At 39.2% G+C, this 22,411-nt stretch overlaps 1 protein-coding gene across 1 annotated transcript in view; it reads right to left on the bottom strand.

Moving 5' to 3' along the window:
• The window catches only part of PDE7B (phosphodiesterase 7B), a 342,996-nt gene extending 340,065 nt beyond the window's left edge, over positions 1 to 2,931 (bottom strand). Inside the window, exon 1 of the mRNA XM_026455008.1 lies at positions 2,524 to 2,931. Within this exon, the coding sequence (XP_026310793.1) occupies positions 2,524 to 2,544 (21 nt within the window). The 5' untranslated portion in view covers positions 2,545 to 2,931. The remainder of the gene's footprint in view (positions 1 to 2,523) is intronic.
• Between the last annotated feature and the right edge of the window lie 19,480 nt (positions 2,932 to 22,411).

Genomic DNA, 22,411 nt, shown 5'->3' with positions numbered 1-22,411 from the left:
AAATGTACCCTCTAGAACACAGATACTTACTTCGCTGTAGATTTCTGGGGAGGGGAGACAGAGCTGAATCCATAAGATGGTGGATTATTTAGATAAGAATTTCTGTATATAGAGTTTCCAATCAATTATGTACCCCAATGATGTGAGGCAAACTACTTAGATTCCCTCTTAGCTTCTACATTTAGATGTTTCAAAGTCTATTCTGATCCTTAAATTTGACACTTCTCTTTAATATAAACAAAGCCCTTTTAGTATTCCTTGGGATTAGCTTACCACTTAATCAATTCCTTCCAACACTATCTCCTGTGAGTCAACAAACAGCTTCCTCCTGTGATTTGGGCCCGGCTAACAACAAGTTAGACTTCAGAAGAATAATCACTAGGCAGAGGCGTTTTCCAGGTGGTACAGTCCCCCTTTGAGGAAACTTGGTCATTTTACTTTTGCATTTAAGATGTCGTTTGGCTAAAACTAAAGTGTCAGTGTCTGAAATGTCCTTCTCTGTATCATTGACTCGATTTTTAGATTATATTTTAGGCTGGACTGATACCAAAAGTACTTTTTAAAAACACTTGAAAAGACCAAAATTATTTAAATAATTTACAGTATATGAAAGGTAGTAAATTCTAGGCAAACATTTTAACTAGGTTTTCATGGAGAACTGACATGAGTAGCTTTGTGCTGAACACTGTGTAAGGCATTAAAAGATGCACTAGTGTAATTATTTTCCCTAAATTAATGCCTGTCCCTGACACTTCTTAGACTTTTCCACCCTTGCCCTAAATAACTTAATTTAAAAAAAAAAAAAAAAAAAAAAACATTTCTCCCAGCTAATTTGCTGACATACAGTCACCACTGATTTTGTCACATGTTGTTCAAGAGAGTGAGTACATTCTGAAATCAGGCAGCTTACAGTGTCAGGTAAAAATTCTTACAAAGCAGATACAGTTTTTGGAGTTGCAACTAGTTAACTGTGGGTTTCTACTTGAGACAAAAAGTGACTTCATTTTATTGGAGAAAATGTCAATCAAGACGTAACTACTGACACCCGTCTTTGTTTCACCAGCCAGTAATAAAAGATAAAGCAGAGGAAATGGAGGAGCTGCAGTTATGCGTTTGCAACACACAAAGTCCTTGTTTTCCCACTAGGCGCTGCAGAAAAGCAATTGTCCATTCACGGCACATCCTCTGCATTTCAGAGCTAATATTTTTGCAGTTCTTAACTTGGTACATTACAGTCTTATGCAGTTAATTATTTTAACCCTTTGAAATACACCTCGTGTTTGAAATTGTGCTTAATATTACTGCTAACATGACCCAGTTTTAAAGCTTTCAGGTTCTCAATGTTGAGAATAGAAACTTTAAGAAAATCAGTCAGAAATTTTGGAACAGGGTAATGATTTCAAATAATCCTGTCTTATTCGCTATTGCATAACTTTGAGAAGGGTAATAAGGAAATCCATGGTAACCATATATTACTTAAATTGCTGTTACAAAAACCGACTCTTTGGATAGGAATGATTTTTAGCAGGGATCCCCCTTAACACATAATAATGTGCCATTGAAAACAACATTAGCCCTGTGTTGAATTGCCAAGCTTCCTGCAGCACTTAGTGTGTTTACTATATACGAATGCATATAGCCTGCCTCTGGTGCAAAAAGGTTTACCCTTATTGCAATAGTCACTCTGGCTAGAGCACATGAAGAACAGAATTTTTAAATGATTAATTAGTCCCCAGGCTCAATCACTTAAGCCTCTAATTGAATATGACTCCATTTTCAACTATTGTAGGAAAAGATAATTAGCAAATTTGCAGTGGTAATAAAGAAGTTTTACTTTCTTTTATAAATAATAATATCTAAATTTCTGGTCATATAACTTAGTATTTGCATCTCTCCTATACTTCTGAATCCAAAACATTTTTTTGAAAAATGCAACAAGGTGATGAAGAATTTTTTTTCAGAATTCATTTTTTGGACGTCTTCTATTGATTTTTTTCTACCTTCAGTCTCACTATCAGTTTCTTCCCTTCTTGCCACTAATTTCTTCATCTTGAAGTCTGCTATCAACCAACATGAAAAACTCAAGAAAAAAACTAATTTCCTGCTTCCCTGTTCTGCAAACCTTACCAATCCCTTTACCAACATTTTCCTATCCTGTCCCACCAAAAATCAAAATTACCCAACTCCAAGATTTACGTTGGAGAAAAAATAATTTTTTTTTTTTTTTTTTAAAGACCACCTCAGTGTGGGCTCAAAGTGCAGTGAAAATGCCGGAGTCTCATTACACTGGTTGGAATGAAACCCAGTTGCCCTTAAACAGTTAATTCAGGGTAAGTGATAATGTTTAGTCAGTTCGCCTAGAAAAAGGAAGGAAATTCAAAAGCTGGTTGCTGTAGTAACAATCACAGACAAAATATATATATATATATGTACAGGTTCATTTTAAATAAAAATCCTGCCATCTCTCTGTGACTCTATTCTCTCAAGAAAACTGAGCTTGCCGCTTAAATTTGTTGTACATACCTCAACCATTAAACAAGACATTTAACCATAGTGGCAGTTCTGTGACCTTTGAAAGCCGTGAAATCTCTGAGCGGTGCTGCTTGTTCATGAAGACTTGTGCTGCAGAATCCAGCAACTTCATCCAGGATTAGGAATATAATTAAGTTAAAAAAAAAAAAAAAAGAAAGAAAGAAAGAAAAAAAAGAAAAAAAAAGGGAAAAAAAGGAAAGAAATAAAGGTACACAAAAGCACACAAGGAGATCGAGAAAGAAGGAAGGTAGTAAGAGAGACTCTCCCTGGGTGAGTAACACCACTTTTCTCCTAGACAAGTGCTGGGACAGAGCCGAGCCTGCTGCAGTACCCAGACCAACTGACTGGCTGGGTGAGCAGCCGCCGGCCTGCTAGGCTGGGAGGTGCTGTCAGTTGCCACAGGCAAGGAAAAGCAGAGACCAATCGGCTTCAACTCTGGCAGCTTACTGGAGTGGAGCCTTTTCTGTTTATGTTTCCTCATTTCAAGAGTGACGTCAAAGGGTTTAGTTTTTCCTCTGCATGTGCTATTAATTTTAAAGTACTGTACTATGGGAAGAATGTGTGTGTGCCTGTGGTCAGCCTGGGCACCCCACTCTCAGGAGAGCCCAGGAAACATTTTCTATATTCAGGAATACATTTAAAGAATTTAAAATACCTTGTAGTGAGGTGTATAAAAACAAGAGCAAAACAAAACAAAAATTAAATATAAAACCCTGAGCTAAATCATAGCAAGATGTAGATTTTTTCCATCTGTGAGTGTGTGTGCTACATGCTCACTTGGCAGCTGTTGCTTTTTTTTTTTTTTTTTTTTTACCTAATTCATTTTTACTCTTACCTAAAAACGGGTTGTTAATTAATCTTGATAGCCATAGAGGCAGAATCGTGCAAATGCACTGGTAAACAAAATGATGTGCAATGAAACACAGAACTTCGGTGTCAGTTTGTGCCATGGGTCCCTGCATTTCCTCCAGCTTCTGTGGTGAAGCCTCAGGCTTGTTCCTGCCATGGAGGTGCCTCCTGATACCAGCAGGAGTCATTCAAGAAACAGGGCTATGCTGATGGCATGCAGGTGTTCTGGGGCCTCAGCACGTTCCTTCCCAAAAAGCATGAAGGGCCAGTTATTTAGGAATACTTCCCTTACCAGGGACCCCAGCTTATCCCTGGGTTACTCTTCCCACTCTGGAAAAATCTCCATAGTTGCCATCTGTTGTTTCTGCCTCCCCCACATCATCCTCCTTTTCCCCATCCCGAATTCTGCTCACAGCCCTTTTCTTGGGGAGCATGGGGGGCAGAACTTTCCTTCCTCTCTTCCATGGATTGCATGGACTTTCCCCCCAGCCCCATTCCTACAACAGAGCCACAAGGGGGCATGGGACCCACAGAGGCCAATCAGATTTCTCCATTGCTCTGAGGCAGACAATGTTTTAAGGGTAGGCACAACACCAAGGAAAGTCCACATTCCTTTTTCAAATACTAATATCATTTCTTTGAGAAAGAAAGTATTTCTATATCCCTGAGAGCCTAGGCGCTAGGATTAAGCAACCCTGTAACTGTTGGGGTTTATCTTTGGTGTTGAAGTTACAATAGTGAACAAAACAGATGGTTCTTTTCCCCCATGGAGTCTACATTTTGGAGAAGCAGGGAAATTGCCAAAGAAAAATAAGTAAAAGTATAATGTCAGGTAGTAATGAGAGCTTCAAAATAAGGTGGGAGAATGAGGTGTGTGTGTACACGTGCATGTGTGTGTGTGGTGTGTGTTTGCTATTTTAGGAAAGATGATCAGGGCAGCCCTCTGATAAAGCAACTTGGAGCAGAGGCCTGAATGATGGGACACAGCAGGTACTGTGGGCCTCTACATCCCATGCAGAGGAAGCCATGTAAAGGCCCCACAACAGGTGAGTGCTTGGCAGAGCCGAGGAACAGGAAGGGAAATAGAGTGGCTCGAAGAGAATGAGCAAAGGGAAGAAAGAAGTTTCAGAAGGTATGTCTGAGACAAGATCAGGACATGTCTTACAGGCCATACACAGGACTTAGATTTTATTCCAAGGTGAAAACCTACCTATCACAGTGTTTTGAATTGAGGAATGTTTATGATTCGACGCGAATTCTGAAGAGATTTCTCTCTTTTCTCTGTGGAAGACAGACTCCTAGGGAGCAAGAGTAGAAGCAGGGAGACTGATAAATGAGGTCACTGTGCTAACCTAAGTGAGAGCGCATCATGGCTTGGACTTGGGTGAGAGCAGTGGAGAAGGTGGGAGGGCCAGATTTTGGAAAGGGGCCTGTGTATTTGCAGAGAGCATTGGCAGTATTTGAAGATGAGAGGTGTGAGAAAAAGAGAGGAATCAAGAGTAATTTCCAGGTTCCTGGCTTGGGCAAACTAGAGTTGCCATTGACTGACATGGGGAAGCCTGGGAGAAGAGCCTGGTTTTGAGGTGAAATAAAGAACAGTTCTGGACCTTCAATGAACAGCAACAGATATTTGATTGTGTCCTCTGTTCCAGGCACCGTTCTAGGTGCTGGGGAGAATGCAGTGAAAACATGTAATACACATACACACCCTCCAACACGTCATTCTTTGACCCCATGAAACTTAGATTCTTCTGAAAGGAGAATGGTCATAACAACAAATAAAAAATTTATATAGGATATTGGGTGGTAATAATGTTGTGAAGCAAAAAACAGGAGAGGGAAGGGTCACTAGTCAGATAGAGGCTTGCAATTTTAAAGTGAGTATGCAGAGAAGGTGCCACTGCAAAGGTGATGTTGGACACAAATGGGAAGTTGATGAGGGAGGCATAGGGAGAGCATTTTAAACAAGAGGACATCAAGTACAAGGCTCTGGGGACTGGAGTATTTGGCTGGTAAGTAGTAGGAGATGGCAATGGGTGCAGAGGTGACAGATCGTGGAGAGTTGTCGAGGTCATTGTAAGGACTTTGGCTTCCTGTCTGCATGAAACAGGGCCTTAAGGAGAGGAATGAGGCAATCTGACTTACGTCATGACAGGATCGCTCTGGCAACCATGTGAAGGTCAAGGTAGAAGAGAGTGTGATAAAGGATATACTGCAATAAACAAGCCAGACATCCTAGGGGTGTCTACCATGATGCTTTGGTGGAGGTGGCTAGAAGTGGTTTACTTCTAACTATATGTTGGTGTTAAGGACAAGACTTGTTAAATGGATTGGGTGCTAAGTATAAAGGAGGGAGATTAGTGAGAGGAGCCAATGCCATCTCCAAAATGTGGGGTTCCATCAAGTAAAAGAACAGAGCTAGCACTGACCAAGAGATGGTGGCAGGAGCAGGTTTTGTGGGAAAGATGAAGACTTTGATATTGAATATGTTAACCTTGCCTGTAAGATATCTACATGGAGATGTTGACTAGGCAGTGGAATATATAAGCATGGAGTTTAAGAGATGGTTCTGGGCTGAAGATATACATTTGGAAGTCACTGTATACCTGTAGTACTTAAAGCCATGAAATTAGATATGATTACCAAGGGAATGAGTGCAGATGGAAGAGCTGCAGGCAGTCCGTGATTATGTTGCCAAGAATATAAAGAAGGACTAGCAAGGGAGACTGACAAGGAGCCTCCAGAAAGTATAAGAAAATCCAAGAGAGGATGGTTTCTTAGAAGGTAAATTAAACATTTCAATCATCAGTTGTGTTAAATGACACTTAAATGAAGACTGAAAATTGACCCTTAAACTTAGAATGTGTAATTATTTGTGTCTTTTTAACAAAAGAAGGTTGAGTGTAGTAGAAAGTTGAAAGGTTCAGAAAAACGAAAGAAGAATTGGGAACAGAGAGTCTAGGCAATTATTTCAAGGTGTTTTGCCCCAAAGAGAGCAGAGAAATGGAGCAGTCATTGGAAGGGAATATCAGCATGTTGTACACTGATGGAAAACAATGCAAGGGAATATCAGCGTGTTGTACACTGATGGAAAACAATGCAGCTGAGGGGAGTAATTGGTGATGCGGAAGAGAGGGAGGAAATTGCTGGGGCACAAATGGAATTTGTGATAGGCTACATGCCCTCCAGATATGTCCACACTCTAATTCCTGGAACCTGGGGACATGTTAAATTGCACGGCAAAAGGGACTTTGCAGATTTAATTGAGGTTCTGGATCTCAAAGTAGGGAGATTTTATCCCGGATTATCTGAGTGTGCCCAATCTAATCACATGAAACCTTAAAAGCAGATCTTTCTGGCTGGAAGAAGAGAGATGCAGCAGAAGTCAGAGAGATTCCAAGTTTGAGAAGGATTCCCACAATGCTGCTGTCTCTTTCAGTTGTGAGCTGTGTGCAAGGACCCAAAAGAGTTCTCTATTAGTAAAGAGTGGACCCCCAACTAACAGCTAGCAAGAAAAGAGCCACCTAAGTCCTACAACTGCGAGGAACTGGATTTGCCAACAACTTGAATGAACTTGGAAACAGAGTCTTCCCTGGAGCTTCCAGAAAATAATACAGCCCTGCTGACACCTTGCTTTCTTGCCTTGTGAGATTTTAAGCAAAGTACCTAGCCAAACCCACCTAGAGAAACAGGGCCTAATACATTTTGTGTTAGTTTGCTTCAGCAGCGATATATAACTAGCAGAGTTACTGGCTTTGGAAAAGAGTGTGGATGTTTCATCCATAGACGTAGAAGGCAAAGCAGAGTAAATGGTACAGGTGTTGGTAGGCGGTTTGCAATGGCAATGCGACCATCATTGTATGTGAACATTCTCTGTAACTTCTAATTTCTCAGTGAAATAACAATTGTCTAAGAGACTGGATGGGGAGGTGATGAAGGTTTGAGAAAAGGAGATAGATATAAAATGTCATTCAACAGAGTAAAGAGCCCAAATTACCAGAGAAATATAATATGATGGCCAAGAGCACTAGGGCCTATTTGAGTTTAGTTGTCATTAACTAAGGTGATGCTAGATAGCATGTTACCTTTGCAATATCTATGAGACATCCAAGTATAAATCTTATGTAGGCAGCTTATATAGCACTCTGGAGCACCACGGACAGATGAAATAGTATTGAAAGCTGTGAGAGGGCATGAGATCACTTAGGGAATGAGAATAGACCCAAGGCTAAACTCAGTTTAAGTAATATGAAATTTAGGAGGATCCAGCAAAGGAGATCAAGAAGGAGCACCATGAAGGCAGATGCACAGCCAAGATAATGGTCTCTCAGAAATCAAGTTCAAACAGTTGGTGCTATGGATTAAATTATGCCTCTCCCTAAGTCATATGGTGAAGTCCTTACCTCTAATGTATTTGGAGACAGGGCTTATAAGGAGACAAGTGTCTTAAATGAGGTCAAAAGGGCGAGTCCTAATCTGATGGGGCTGATGCCCTCAAAAGAGGAGGAAGAGACACAAGAGGTCTCTCTCTCTCCACCATGTGAGGACACAGAGAGAAGGTATCTGTCTGCAAACCAGGAAAAGAGCCCTCACCAGATACCACCCTGCTGGCATCTTATTCTTGGACTTCCATTCTCCAGAACTGTGAGAAAATAAATCTCTGTTGTTTAAGCCACTCAGTCTGTGGTATTGTGTTATGACAGCCCAAACGGACTAATACAGTCAGTCATGATAGTCAGTGAATTTTCTTTTTTGTCTGAGGTTAAGCCGGCTTTCTGTTACTCATGATAGGAAGTGTCCTAACAAATTCAATGTCCAGTGTCCCCGTTTCCTAGATGTAACTGCTGACTGTCTTCTCCCATGATACAAATACTTCACGCTTTGCAGCTTGAGAAAACTTCAAGGATATACGTACACCTATATCTATATGCATGTCCATGTCCGTGTCTATGTCTATGTCTTTCCCAGTATCCATCCAATTATCTCCACCCAACACAGTAAGATTAATCTAAGACTACTAAGTTTAAAATACTAACTCGTCTGCAGAGGCACCATTATTTAACAAATACTTCAAAGTGTTCTTTGAAGCACAGCATTTGAAATGACCCCACTTTCTGCAATTTATTAGTTATAATCTAATAGGAGTAACCTTATTTTCACTTTCATCCTAAATCTTCTTAAATAGCCCATGATCCATCACTTATAGAAATGACCATTTTTAGTCATTTTCTTTCCTTTGCAATTCAACTGTCTATATTCTCTTTAAAAAAAAAAAAATTTTTTTTTTTTTAGAGAGAGGGTCTTGCTATGTTGCCCAGGCTGGTCTTGAACTCCTGGCCTCAAGCAATCCTGCTGCCTTGGTCTCCCGAAATGCTGGAATTACAGGTGTAAGCCACCATTCCTGTCCAAAACCATTTTCTTTTATTTCCCTTTTTTTTTTGGACAGGGTCTCACTCTGCTGCCCAGGCTGGAGTGCAGTGGTGTGATCATAGCTCATTGCAGCGTCACACTCCTGGGCTCAAACAATCCTTTTGCCTTGGCTTTCCGAGTAGATGAGACTACAGGCATGTGCCACCATCGTGGCTGACAGTTTCTTTTTAACAATCAGTTCTTGCAAGAACTAGTAGAGTGAGAACTTATTACTGCAAAGATGTCACCAAACTATTCATGAGGGACCTGCTGCCATGATCCCAACATCTCCCACTAGGCCCCACCTCTAACAATGGGGATTCAATTTCAACATGCGATATGGAGGGAACAAATATCTAAACTCTATCAGGCAAGGAAGATGATAAGTTCACTTTTGAACCTAACATCAAAGTGAAGACGGATATGTGGCTATGAAACTTAGCAAAACAAAACAAAACAAACAAACTTGGGCTAGAAGAACAGTTTTGGGTAGCATCATATTGGTGAAATTAAGCTACATTAGCTCAGAAGTGTGCTTAGAGTGAGGAGAGAAGAGGGTCTGGGGGAAAATGGAAAAGAATACCGATATTGAAAGGAGGAGAAGCCTATTAAAAAATTGAGAAGTGGCAATATATGAGGATAAAAAGAAGGATGTGGTATCACAGTATCCAAGGAAAACTATGTAAAATATAGTCAACGATGTTAAATCTGCTTAGAGAAAAATAGAAGAAGACATCTTTTATAGTGATTAAATAGCTGTACATTGTAAAGTATTGCAATATTGGTGTAGTTATCTATAATTTTTAAAAAATGGAACAGAAAAAAAGTCTAAAAGTGAATCAACATGTATATAAAAAATTAGTAAAAGATAAAGTTGATGTTTTAATGAGTGGAGAAGAAATGGAATAGTTAGTAAATGATGTTAGAACAAGGCTAGCCATCTGCAAAATATAACACCCAACCACGTTAAACTTAGATTCATTCCAAAATCCGTTATACAAATATAAATTGCAATTAAAGACTTAAACATGAAAAACCAAAACTGTCAAATTGTCAGAAAATATTTGATTGGATATACCAATGATCCATAGCAAAAGACCTTCCTACAAAAGACATAAAGGCAAAGGCCACAAAGAAAATGGGCAAAGTAGCTAATATCAAAATTATAGTCTCCTGTAAGATCAAATACATTATAGAGTGAAAAAACAAAGGATCGATGGAAAGAAGTCTGAACCTGTAAAAAATAATAAGATACACAATTGCACATTAATATATCTCCATTAGATTTATAAAACTTAGAGAGTCTGGCTATAAAAAATGTGGATGAGAATATGGGGCCAAGGAAACTACTGTACATTGCAGGTGGGAATGGAAACTGGTCCAAGTCTATAGCCTCTTCTCTAAAACCTTTGGGACCAGGGTTTTAGAATGCAGACTTTGTGAGATTTCTCAAAGGTAGTACAGACAGAGTTTCAAAATTCAGGATTTTTAAGGCTTTCGAAAGATTATACACACTTAACCTCTAACACCCCCAGTAAGGTTGGGGCAGCTCATCATTCATGCTCTCAGTCCCTCCTCCCAGTACAGTGCTCTTCTCAAATCTAGTCCTAGACCTGACCCTCTGGCATGTGCCACCTGTCCAAATCTATCTAGCAACTTGTCATTTCTGCCAATTGATGCTATATCATATACCAACTTCTTTCCACTTCATTATAACACTATTGTTCATCTGAATTCTCCCTGTTGGCAATAAGATAGTGATACAGTCAGAGCACATTTTAATCCCTTTGAAAGTAGAACTGGGCCAAGTATGGTGGCTCACACCTGTAATCTCAGCACTCTGGGAGGTTGAGGTGGGAGGACCACTTGAGTCCAGGAGTTTGAGACCAGCCTGGGTGACATAGCAAGAATCTGTCTCTATAAAAAATAAAAATAAAGTAGCTAAGCATGGTGGCATGTGCCTGTGGTCCCAGATACTAGTGAAGCTGAGTCAGGAAAGTTGAGGCTGCAGTGAACTGTGATTGAACCTTGCACTTCAGCCCGAGTGACAGAGTAAGACCCTGTCTCAAAAAAAAAAAAAAAAAAAAAAAGAATCGTTACTCATTTACCAATCATTCCATAAGCATAATGTAAATAATGTTGACAAATATTTATTGAATGTCTACTGTGATTCATAACTTATGTCATTAACAACCAAATACTTTAAGAACGAATTGCTTAAAATTCAGTGAGCAAAAGCTATTCAGCCCTACTACTGGATTTTTGTCCTATACATTTACAGTGCTTTGCATTTCAAATTGTTTTCTCTTTTCCTTCTACCACCTCGTTTTTCACGAAAACTGTTTTCCACATCAACAGACTCTCTTATGATCATGTCTCCAAAGGGCTAATTTAGCTCAGAATCATGGCAAAGTGTCCAGTAGAAAGAACAACTGGAAAACAAGAAGAAAAAAACTTCTTCTAAACTTTGCTATTTAATGCTTATAATCAGACATTCTACATCAGGGCAAATTTGTAAATTACAACTCGGCTGTGGTTAACCCCTTCCTTTTGAGTAACTGAGCTCCCCCTCAGCCTGCAGGCTTCAGGAGCTATCTGCATCTCTCCCCTGCCCTCCACTCAGCCACTGTGAGCATGCCTTCTTGAAGCAGTGCTTTCTGGCATTTTTCCAACCCCATCTTTCACCCATTTTCTGGATTCATTTTCTATTCCTTTATCTTCTGCTCTTCAAGGTGAGAGCTGTCATCATATCATCAACAAATCTTTAGAAATGCCTATTCTGAACGTAGCAGTTGTCTGATAACCTAATTCATGCTGAAATTTTTATAGGAGAAAAAAAAAAAACGGTTGCATTATGACTCCTATGGCTACTTACTCACAAACTGGAATTTTCTAATCTAGAGACGCGCCTTGTTATAGCTGAATCATGTCCCTCCCTCAACCAGAAAACACATATATTGAAGTCTTAACCCCCAGTGTCTCAGAACGTGACTGTATTTGGAGATAGGGTCTTTAAAGAGGTAATTAAATAAGGTAAAATGAGGTTATGCAGGTGGGCCGTAACCCAATATGACTGGTGCATTTATAAGAAGAGATTAGGACACAGTCAGTCACAGAAGAAAGGCCAAGTGAAGACAAAAAAAAAAAAAAAAAAAAAACAGTCATCTATAAGCCCAGGAGAGAGGCCTCAGAAGAAATCAATCCTGTTGTCATCTGATCTTGGATTTCTAGCCTCCAGAACTGTGAGGAAATAAATTTCTGTTATTTAAGCCACCCATCTGGGGTATTTTGTTATGGCCACACCAACAAACTAATACATGCCACAACATAGACTCTGAGGCAGACGCTCCGGGGAAAGGTTTCTTCTTCAGAACACAACAGGTAAAGGGTCTCTGGTAGCCTACTGCTGGTGTGTTCTTTTTATTATAACAGAGTATATTTTGTATTTTCTTATTGGTTGCAGTTTTTGTATAGCTAAAAGTTTTGCTTTCTACAGTAATTATAATAAAAGTCCACATTTAAAAATTAAGTTAATGATTAACCACTTTCCTTATAATATTGTATCAGGATTCCTTTAAATAGCATTTACTCTTAGTGCATTTAAATAGAGATTCCATTTACAAAGGTTTTCTTTTTAAGCATTTTTAAATGCTTGAGTGTTTTTGAGTGCTTATAATATTGATCAACATTAAGAAAATGTATCAGTGCTAAAGTTAAAATTCATATTAAAAATTAGAGTTTGATTATTAACTTTACAGGAGGCTCTAAAATAGCAAGCTGTACGAAGCATTCCTGAATTCCACTTAACAAGTTTAACTCACACATTGTTTTTTACAAGTCTTCTAGTGAGTAGGGAAATACTTTACCCGTATTTTCAGAAAGCCATCCAAATACTTCTTAAGTATTCAGTAACTGGCCACTATTAGATAATAAGCTTTATGAGGCCACTGGACTAAACTTAAATAGCTGTGCAGTGTGTTCCCAACACCTAGCACAGTACCTGGCAGGTAATAGACCATCAATATATAGCTGTCTAATGACTGAATTGATGAGGAAAAGAGATTGCTGGAGAAGTTATGTGTAAGTCAAACATGTAATTCAGACACTAAAAGGGGGTCCTTACAACCATATACCCAATAACCCATCAGTTAAACTGGGCAGATTATGTGAACCCAAGGGAAAGAAAATTGATAACTTTACGAATGATCAAGACATGAGCCTTTTCTTTTGCAAAAGGAAAAAGATTTTGATGGGCAGGGCAGTAAAATAGATGCTGTACCTAGCATTAAAGAAGAGCTAGAAGACATTATGTCTCAGAGAAGGTTGCTAGCAGCAGGAACTTCCCTCATTATATTTCTTTTGGGGACCTTGGAAGAACAAGGAAAATATATGCAGAGTTGGTGTAGTTAGGTGTAGACAGTAAAATAAAAAATAGGAGCTTCTAGTGATAGCAAACCGAAAACTTATTCACCAATGCTCCCTGAGAAACAGAGCCTTAGCAGAGACAGTTTATATACTTCAGATCTCTCGTCTTAATGTTCTGAAATGGCTTTAACCAATCATTTAAGAAATAAAACAAATGTCTGCATCTTGCGCTTCATGTCTAGGGTGATGACCAACGTTAAATATTATCCGGTTCACGTAGAAATGATTGAACTTTTACCTCTTACACTACAGAATTCTTCTGGCAAAGACCACAGAGCTGTGGGGTGACTTTTCACTTCTGACTCACAATCACATTGTGGCAACCTGGAACATATGCTTAAAGAGAGAAGCAAGCGGCCAGGCCTGGGTATAGTGTGAATCTGCCATGTTGGTTACAACTGACGTGTTTTGTAACACTTAAAATGAAATGTTTGAGTCAAATTATGTTAAATGAATCACATGTAAAGTTAATTTTATAACTTGAAAACCACTTCAAATGTTTAGCTATGAACACACAGACATACACGTGCAGCATTTAAAGTGCCTCAGATGGCACTTTCACCTTATTTATTGAGGTAGACATTTGTCAACAGGAAAATGTTCTTGATTCTCAGACTAAAGAATAGCTAGGAATATGTTTCAGCAAGAGGTTGGAAGTGTGGATGCATTTTTCTCTAGAGTTGTCTATTTTTTTCCCTCAGTGTCTCCCATGCCTGCTTGTTGTCATGCCACAAACCAAACCCACATTTCCCATGCTGCAGGATTTCCAATCAATCCCGACTTTACCACCTTCTCCGGGTTTGCTGGAGAGTAAAGGAACACCCACATCCCACTTGTGCTGACCAGTGAATATGTAGCAGGGGTCAGAAACTATCTAGTTTTTTAACCTGTAAAATTGATCCAAACATATCATTCCCTGAGTCAAATTAGAACAGTGTTAAGATTTAATTCTTTCATTTTTCCCCATTTTCTAGACACCCAGACTCACTCCCCAGGGCTATGCCAGAACTCTGTCACCCAATTCTGCTGATAGTAAAGAAAGCAAAGTTATTCTTAGTTGACTTCTCTATGATTTACCCTTGAATTCAGGCAGAATTGCAGCACAGTGAGTATCTACCCTGACCAGGGGTACACCTCTCCTGACTCACAGAAATTGCCATGAACTTCCCGTTCCTGGTCATAACCTACGTCAACTTCGTTGAATGGGTTCTTGTTTCCAAATCATTTCTTACTCTTTCTTCCTCTGAACGCACTCTTTTCTTTTTGCGGTGGCAGCTCTTTTACCCCTGATTAAATCAACATGCTGTCAAACACTCACTTGTCTTATTATTTCCCTCTGTCCCCAGCTTTGCCTCATTTCTGGTCAACAGCCTACAAGGTTGTTATGATCTTATTCAATTTCTGGGAATCTTTCTTGTTTATCATTCAACTATAAAATAAGTCTCAGGAAAATTCCATCTTCTGTTTGACAACATTTTGTTTTTTACCAAAGCAGAGGGTAAAATCTAAAACTGTGACAGGAACATTTTCTCATATTTTCATAGGTAACATTATAAATTTAAGGAAAGCCAGAATGCTAAAGGTTGTCAACATTCCCACATGGAAATAAATGGTCCCATATCTATCATCCTTTCTTGTATATTTTATATCCTTCATTGTACAAATCATGGCTCCCTGCACATGATTGGTATCCAGTTAATTATTCTATACTTTACTCAAACACTTTCTCTCTGCTAATCCTAAGCATAACATCAGCTTAGATAACTAGCCTTTTGTATCTGCAGAGAAAATGTAACTTCAGCATGTAATGCATTGGTTTCCACGGATACCAAATTTCAGTGAATGGCACTTAGAGTGAAAAAATCTATAGGGGGGAGTCAAATTTTGCTTATTCTTTTGGTTCAGGTCCTTCTCTTCCTGACCCTCTTTTCTCTTGTACTTTCCATCCCAGGCCATGTAGTACAAAAATCCTCATACACATGACGGCAATAGAACACCCTTGTGTTAAGATCACAGGACATTGTGTTTGTATCATTCTGACTACTCGGTGAACATCAAACCATGAAAACTGAAGCTGCTACAGGAAATGGGAAGGTAAAAGCCTAAATCTATTTTGACGAATTCTAACTAGGGATCCCACAGTAATGTGGCATTACTGTGGGGGCAGTTTCTAGAGCAATTTTACAATTCTCAAAAGCTAAATTGAAACCATAAGACTTCACAGAGCAATAAAATTGTCAAGTTCTTTATTTTGGGTTGGAACTTTATTAACTTAGCAAGTTACTGTTTACTACATTGTGCTGTTTAATACTCTAGTGGATTGTTACTTTTATTGTTAAGTAAGAAGAACAGAAAACATTCATTACTATAGTAAAAGGGGATATATTTGTGTGATAGGAAGAGAAACCTGAAAAATTAATACATGATGCAGTCTGCTTTGCAGATAAAATCTCTCAAAATTGTCTTCATTGACAAAAACAAAAATAAAGGATCATTGATAATTTTTAAAAATTGAAAACAATGGTCCTACTTAATGCATTATTTATCTGTTTGTTGGTTTCCATGTTTTATTTTAACACCTAAACTTGCTCCAAGAGCAAGAAACACACAGAAGTTAATTTCTGATACGTTTTCATTGTGGCTATTTGCTTGTTCTGAATCTAAGAAGGGAAAGGAGATCTCAGACCATTGGGTGAGAAATCAGATAGGACTGCTTGTTCAAAGACCCCCATACCAAGAAATTGAGGGGCAGGAGCATGGTTACCCAAGAGACTAAAACTAAAAATGGCAGGGAGGCGAGTACTTTCCAGAGGCCACGGGACTGCTGTAGCTGTGGCCTGAGTGTGGCGCAAAGACTACTCCTCAGCCCCACTAGCACCCAGCACGAAGTCAGTGGAGACCTCCTGACAGGGCTATACTGGCTCTAAGAAAGGAAAGGCAGTCTACTGGGGACTGCAGTCTTTAGGGATCAGTTAGGATTGTGCTATGGCCAAAAATAGGGTTTAAGAGCAACTATAGCCTTCCTTATCAGACTTTTTTTTCCTTTTTCTCACTAAAATACCTGCCAAGTTTGGGATATAAAGAATTTTTTTCCATTAAAAAGAAACCATCTCCTTATTCAGAAATCATGCTACCAACAGTGACAGACGAGGCAGGTGAGATTGGCTAAAAATTCCTCCCTGCAGACGGCTGTCAGAATCAAGTTCCCCCCCACATTGCGGGGGTGGTAGAGGGAACAGAAAGGAATTTGGGGGAATATTCTTGTTTATGCTATCCTCTTTGGCATTCTAAAACAACTCTAACAAATACCTCTTTCCCCTTCCAAGTTAGGCAAAAACAGAAGTCCAAATGTTTTTTATTCAGTAGTAAGTCAGCACCAGGTATGCCTGAGCAAGGTACAGGCTGTGTTCCTGATCCAAAATTTAAAGCTGCAAAAAGACTTTCTCAAAAGATAGTAAAAATGTGTAAAGAAAACTGAAGGAGTCACCACCCTGGGCATATCCTGCCTTCAATATTAACACAGCCAGGAAATGTACAAGGACGTGATGCTACTCACCACAATGATGAGAACATTTGTTGAAAAGGAAAAGTTTATGAATTGGATGATATCGAGTAATTATATCCTGGAAAATATCTGTCAACTTACACAAGAACAATTTAAAGAAACACTCAAAAAATTATACTAGGACAAACAGAAAACATTATTCACTTCAGTGAAAATGTCAGAGTACATTCCTCAAATGAAGGGTAACAACTTTGCTTAACTCTTGCAGACAGAAGGTGATGTCACAATTTTCTGTTCTGTTATAAACAGGATAATTTTGTTCTATTACTTTCTTTTTAACACAAATCTTCATTTTCATACCAATCAGCTTTCAAGAATATAACAAAAGTGGACTTCTCTTTGTTTTTACCTTTACCAGCCCCCACCCCCAAATCTTTGGTCTGCTTCTCCATTGTCTCCACGGTAGGAAAACAGACAGGTGACAGTGAGGAGGATTCATAAGATGCTTCTCCAAGGAAGGATCATGTTTTATATTTCTTTGTAAGCCCCACTACTTCACTTTCTTGTTTGGCAGATATAGGTACTTGGAAAATGTTTGTAAAAATCTCAATGGACGGGCTGAGGGACGCATGAATGAATATATATTTATTCATATAAATAATTCATTCATACTCATATGAATATGTTTATATTCATTCATATGTAATACATATGAATAAGTATGTAATTCATATATTATTTACATAATATATATCCATATATAATCCATATATTATTTACATTATATATTTACATATAATTCATATATTTACATAATGTATATTTATATATAATTCATATATCATTTACATAATGTATATTTATATATAATCACATATTATTTATATATTTATATATAATTCATATATCATTTACATAATGTATATTTATATATAATCACATATTATTTATATAATATATTATATATAATTCATATATTTACATAATATATAATTCATACATTATTTACATAATATATTTATATATAATTCATTAATATTCATATGAATGAATATATACTTACATATATATAATCCTTCTAGTGTCACTGACAGGGAAAGAACATATTACCTCGATGTTTATTAGAACTCTTGTTAATACCTGTAGATGTCAGGTCAATTGTACCATGTAAAGGGGAAAGGAAGGGAATGGCATTTTTTACACACTAAGAACATGTCCTGTGCTGGTGTTTTCATGTGTGATCATAGTCCTCATAATAATTCTGTGAGATAGTAGGATCACTATCTGCCTTTTACTGATAAGCAGATAGAGTTGCAGAGAGTTTACTAACCTGTCCAAAATCACTTGAGTTAGAGCTAGAATTCAAGCTCAAGCGCTGCTTTCTCCGAACAGCATACCTTTTCCTCTTTCTTCTCTAAACACAAAAGCAAAGTTGAAGTTTAAATCACTAATAAGTCAGGTCTAAAGGGTCTGGTCATTATTTATTGAGCATTCATCATGTACAACATGCACTTAGACTACAAAGGAGCACAAGAAAGATAAATGTCTACCACCTTTTTTAACGGGCGCTTAGACACAATGTCAATAATCTGATTCATACAGATCAGTGCTACAATTTGAATGGATCTTCTCCAAAATTCAGGTGTTGCCAATGTGATGGTATTAAGAGGTGAGGCCTTTCAGTGGTGGTTAGGCCAGGGGTACTCTTTCCTCCTAAATGGGATCAGGTGCCCTTATATAAAAGGGCATTTGAGGATCTTGCCCTTCTACCTTAGTGTCACTTCCCTCTGGAGGAGGCAGCCACAAGGTGCCATCTTGGAAGAAGAGAACAGCCCTCACAAGGCACCCAAACCTGCTGGTGCCTTAATCTTGGACTTCCCAGCCTCCAGAACCATGAGAAAATTTATTTTCTGTTCTTTACAAATTACCCAGCCTCAGGTATTTTGCTATATATTTTGTCCCAGCACAAATGGACTAAGGCAATACAATATTCTGGGTGTAAGAGAAACTGTAAAAATAATTTTAAAACTTCAAACATCTTTTGAAGTAGTCAAAAATAATATATTTTGAAACTCATGGTAATTTTCTCCCCTCAGATTTAGTGTTAAAATAATATCTTTATCAATGTAATCATTACTAAGCTAATTTTGTAACCAAATAATTTTCAGAGGCTAAAAAGTCATTAAAATTAATTAAATTCATTAAATTTTCTTTGAGAAGGTTAAATAAAAAGTTTGCCTCAGGAGGCTGAGGCAGGAGAATGGCGTGAACCTGGGAGGCGGAGCTTGCTGTGAGCCAAGATGGCGCCACTGCACTCGGCCTGGGCGACAGAGCGAGACTCCATCTCAAAGAAAAAAAAGTTTGCCAGACATCTAAATTTCTCTCCCAGTCACTAGAAGTACTTAGATACTGATGTTTCCCGGTTTCCTTCTTACTCAGAATCCAGAGACAATCCGCCTTATTGAGCTGCAAGGAATGGTATCCTGTTAGCCATTTGTTCTAATTCTACCCTAGAGCAGTCATGGAAATGTGGAAAAGCAAAGAATCAGGGTGATGCCTAGAACACAATCTCCAAGAATGTTTCGGCAGCATATGAAGAGGGTATGTTTGTCAGGGATCCTGCCCCCCTACCTCAGTAGTCATCTATTATTCTGAGAGAGAAAGCACTCAGCTAAATAAACAGCACTTCTGGATAGGGTTTTGCCCTGAACCTCTCCCTTCTTTCCCTGTTTTTGGTCCCAAGCCTCTCTTAACATCTCCCTTTCTCTGCCTGGATGGGAACAAGCTTAAGGCTGTTTGGGAGCTGAGCTTGCAAACCCGGCGCTGCTGGGTCAGATCAGAGACATGAATACTCACCTCAACGGGGTTCACAAGGAGACACAGAGGGTCAGATATTCCTAGTTCAGGGAGAAGTGCCACTCCTAGATATCATGCAGGGCAGAGAGCGGAGGAGCTAGACAGAACTGGCCCACCCCTTCGTGGGGAGCTGAGCAGTCTCTGGAGGTGGGGATGACTTTTCAGACGCTCACCACAAAATAAACAGGCATCCCACAACTGTGATCCACCTGAGCATCTAGGTTGTGTGCTGCTCAGGTGTGGATAATACGGGAAGAAAAAGCCTCCCAGATGAAAAAAACTCTTCTCCAATAACCTTCACCTGTGCTGTGGCCCAGGCCAGGTTAACAGAGGTTGTAGGAAAACACTTCCTTGTGGCCCTTACGGGTCCACCAACTCAGAAGGCTTTGTCCTAAGTTACTAAATGTCGGGGTCCAGCCAACCCTTCCTGAAAAGGAAGGCACAAGGAAGACCTTGTTCTAAGTCAGACTTTGCATTAGAAGAAAACAGTCTATAGCAAAACCATGGCCGCGGCTGGACTTTCTCCAGGGTCTGAGATGCTGTGTTGATGCATTTGTTCCTCTCTGGGTTTGGGGAACTTTGAATCTCCCTCGATCCTGTCAAGAAAAAGTCCCAGCACGATATGAGATGCATAGTGTCCTGGCTGTGAGTGAGGAGATGCCCTCTTGTCTGCCTCTCCAAATGGAGGGAATTGTCACAGGGAAGTTTTCTAAAGAAAACCTAAGAAGGACAGCTGGAAACTAATTTTTCAGGACTTATTCTTCTGAACTTCTGATTTTTTTCACAAGAAGCATGCATTGTTCTGCAATAATAGTGAAAAGAAAGTCTAGAAGGAATGAGTTAACTTTACCACATCACATAAAACCATTATTATAAATGAGCTTAAAGATATAAAATATAATGCATGGGCTTTATGGCATACTGAGGGAAGTGGTATAGTTTAATTGAGGATTTCCTGTGCTGTCGGGAGCTGAGAATAAAGGACTGTATTGTGACCTCTCTACCCCTCTTTTCCCTTTCCTCCAGAGCCTAATATATCAATCAAATAAAACTAGTGTAATTAGGAAGCCAATTAAAGACAGAGGGGTGCTTCCTCTAAATTTCTCTAATGTAAACCTAGGTGCTATTGTAAAGCAAACAAATGTATCTGTTTATTGAAATTAAGTGAATATGATCATTGTAGCTTTAAGGAACTCAGATTGTTCCAAATACAAATGGGTTCTTGGAGAATGAACGCTAGCTTTGATAAAAGACACTCAATATTTCCTCTTGGGACAGGTAACTTTGTGACTTCCAGAGATGTCACTGGCTTTTTTTTTTCTTTCTTTTTTTTATGATGCCTGCTTCCATCTCATCCCTTAGCTCAACTCACCTGCTTCCTGCCTTGGAGGGCAGGGGTTGGTAGTGGGTGACCACTGATGGGGTTGGAAAGTTGTGTTCCTTTGATATCAGCCCAGGATAGTGTAGAGCTCTCCTGGGACTAGATCAAGTTTTTCTCCTTTAAGCCTATGGTAAGCTCTGAGCTGCAAGCTCTCCTCTAGCTGGGTAGAGAGAAATTTTAAGGGAGCAGTGGGAACTGCAGGACGTTGAGCAGTAAGTGGGAGTGGAGGAAATGGACAGAGTCAGGGAGGACTACTTCTTATGTACTCTTGACTGTGGAGGAGAGCAGAGGGGGCAAGGGCAGCTTGAGAGAGTGCCAACTCCCAAGCAGGCTACTTTAGGCTGGGGATAAGCTTAATATGTTTATAACCTGAGAGAAACAGCCAGGGAAGACAGGGATCTATATAGTTTTATGTTTGTCCCAAATTTCCATTAAATTATTTTAGATCATAAGATACTTGATCTGTTATTTATTGTAAGTGTATTTTAAGAAGTGAACATCTTTTGAAAATGACAGAATGAGTCCAATGAGTAGGAGCTACCATGAGCCTCACTACCAGTATTGCAGGTGCTGGGGTCTCTATGGGCAAAAAAGGAAGACAGACCCTGGCAGTCCCTCAGTGGCCAGAACACCACAAAACTTAGCTGGTGACTTTGTGATTTCAAAGCATTTTAAAATGTCCTTTTTCACGTGCCTTTCCTTTTTCACTATTCAGTCCACATAGGGTGCTTTCAAAAATGCTCATGTTTTTCTTAGAACATGACTCAGGTATTGTCCTTTTCTGAAACAAATAAAGCAATATAAAGTTTCTTTACCAAATTTAAAGTTCTCCTTGTTTTTCAATCACTGCTCTAAATAGATCACCATTATGAAATGGTTAAGTGTGACAGAATTAGTGGTAACTTCCTAACTGTGTGCCAATATACCAATTTTAGGCAAGTTTGTACTGAGTGCTAACCAGTTGCTAAGGGATTTCCAACCTATGATGCCAGCTGGCTCATTTTGATTAACAAGAAATGGCCTTGATGTCCTTGCAAGAGATATTAGCTAGAAAGAGTTAGATTCTCACCTTGTGTCAGGCTCTGGGCTAAGTGCTTATTCTAAGCTCATTCTGCTCTATGAAGTATCACATGATCACCATGCCCTTTTTATGAGGCAGGAATCAGAGGCTCAGAGAGGCTGTGAAACTCAAATCACAGGGCTATCTGGTAAGTAGCAGAGCAGGACCCAAACCCAGGCATGGCTGGCCACGAAGCATGGGCTCTTGTCCACTAAGCTGTAGCTCTTGCCTCCTACAGGAGAAATAAAAAAGAGAAAGCACCAAAGGTCATGCTGTACAGCAGCAGACTTGAGCTTTTTCTAGCAGGTCTCCTTTGGGATAATAACCACGCCAGTAAAGCCGCCCTTGATTATCTCAGGACATTCTGGCCCAGCTTACCTGGGACTACTTAGAT

This window comes from Piliocolobus tephrosceles, chromosome 5, assembly GCF_002776525.5.
Source record: "Piliocolobus tephrosceles isolate RC106 chromosome 5, ASM277652v3, whole genome shotgun sequence".
Taxonomy (NCBI): Eukaryota; Metazoa; Chordata; class Mammalia; order Primates; family Cercopithecidae; genus Piliocolobus; species Piliocolobus tephrosceles.
Note: the sequence above shows the minus strand (reverse complement) of the source record. Positions and strands in the feature narration are given on the sequence as shown.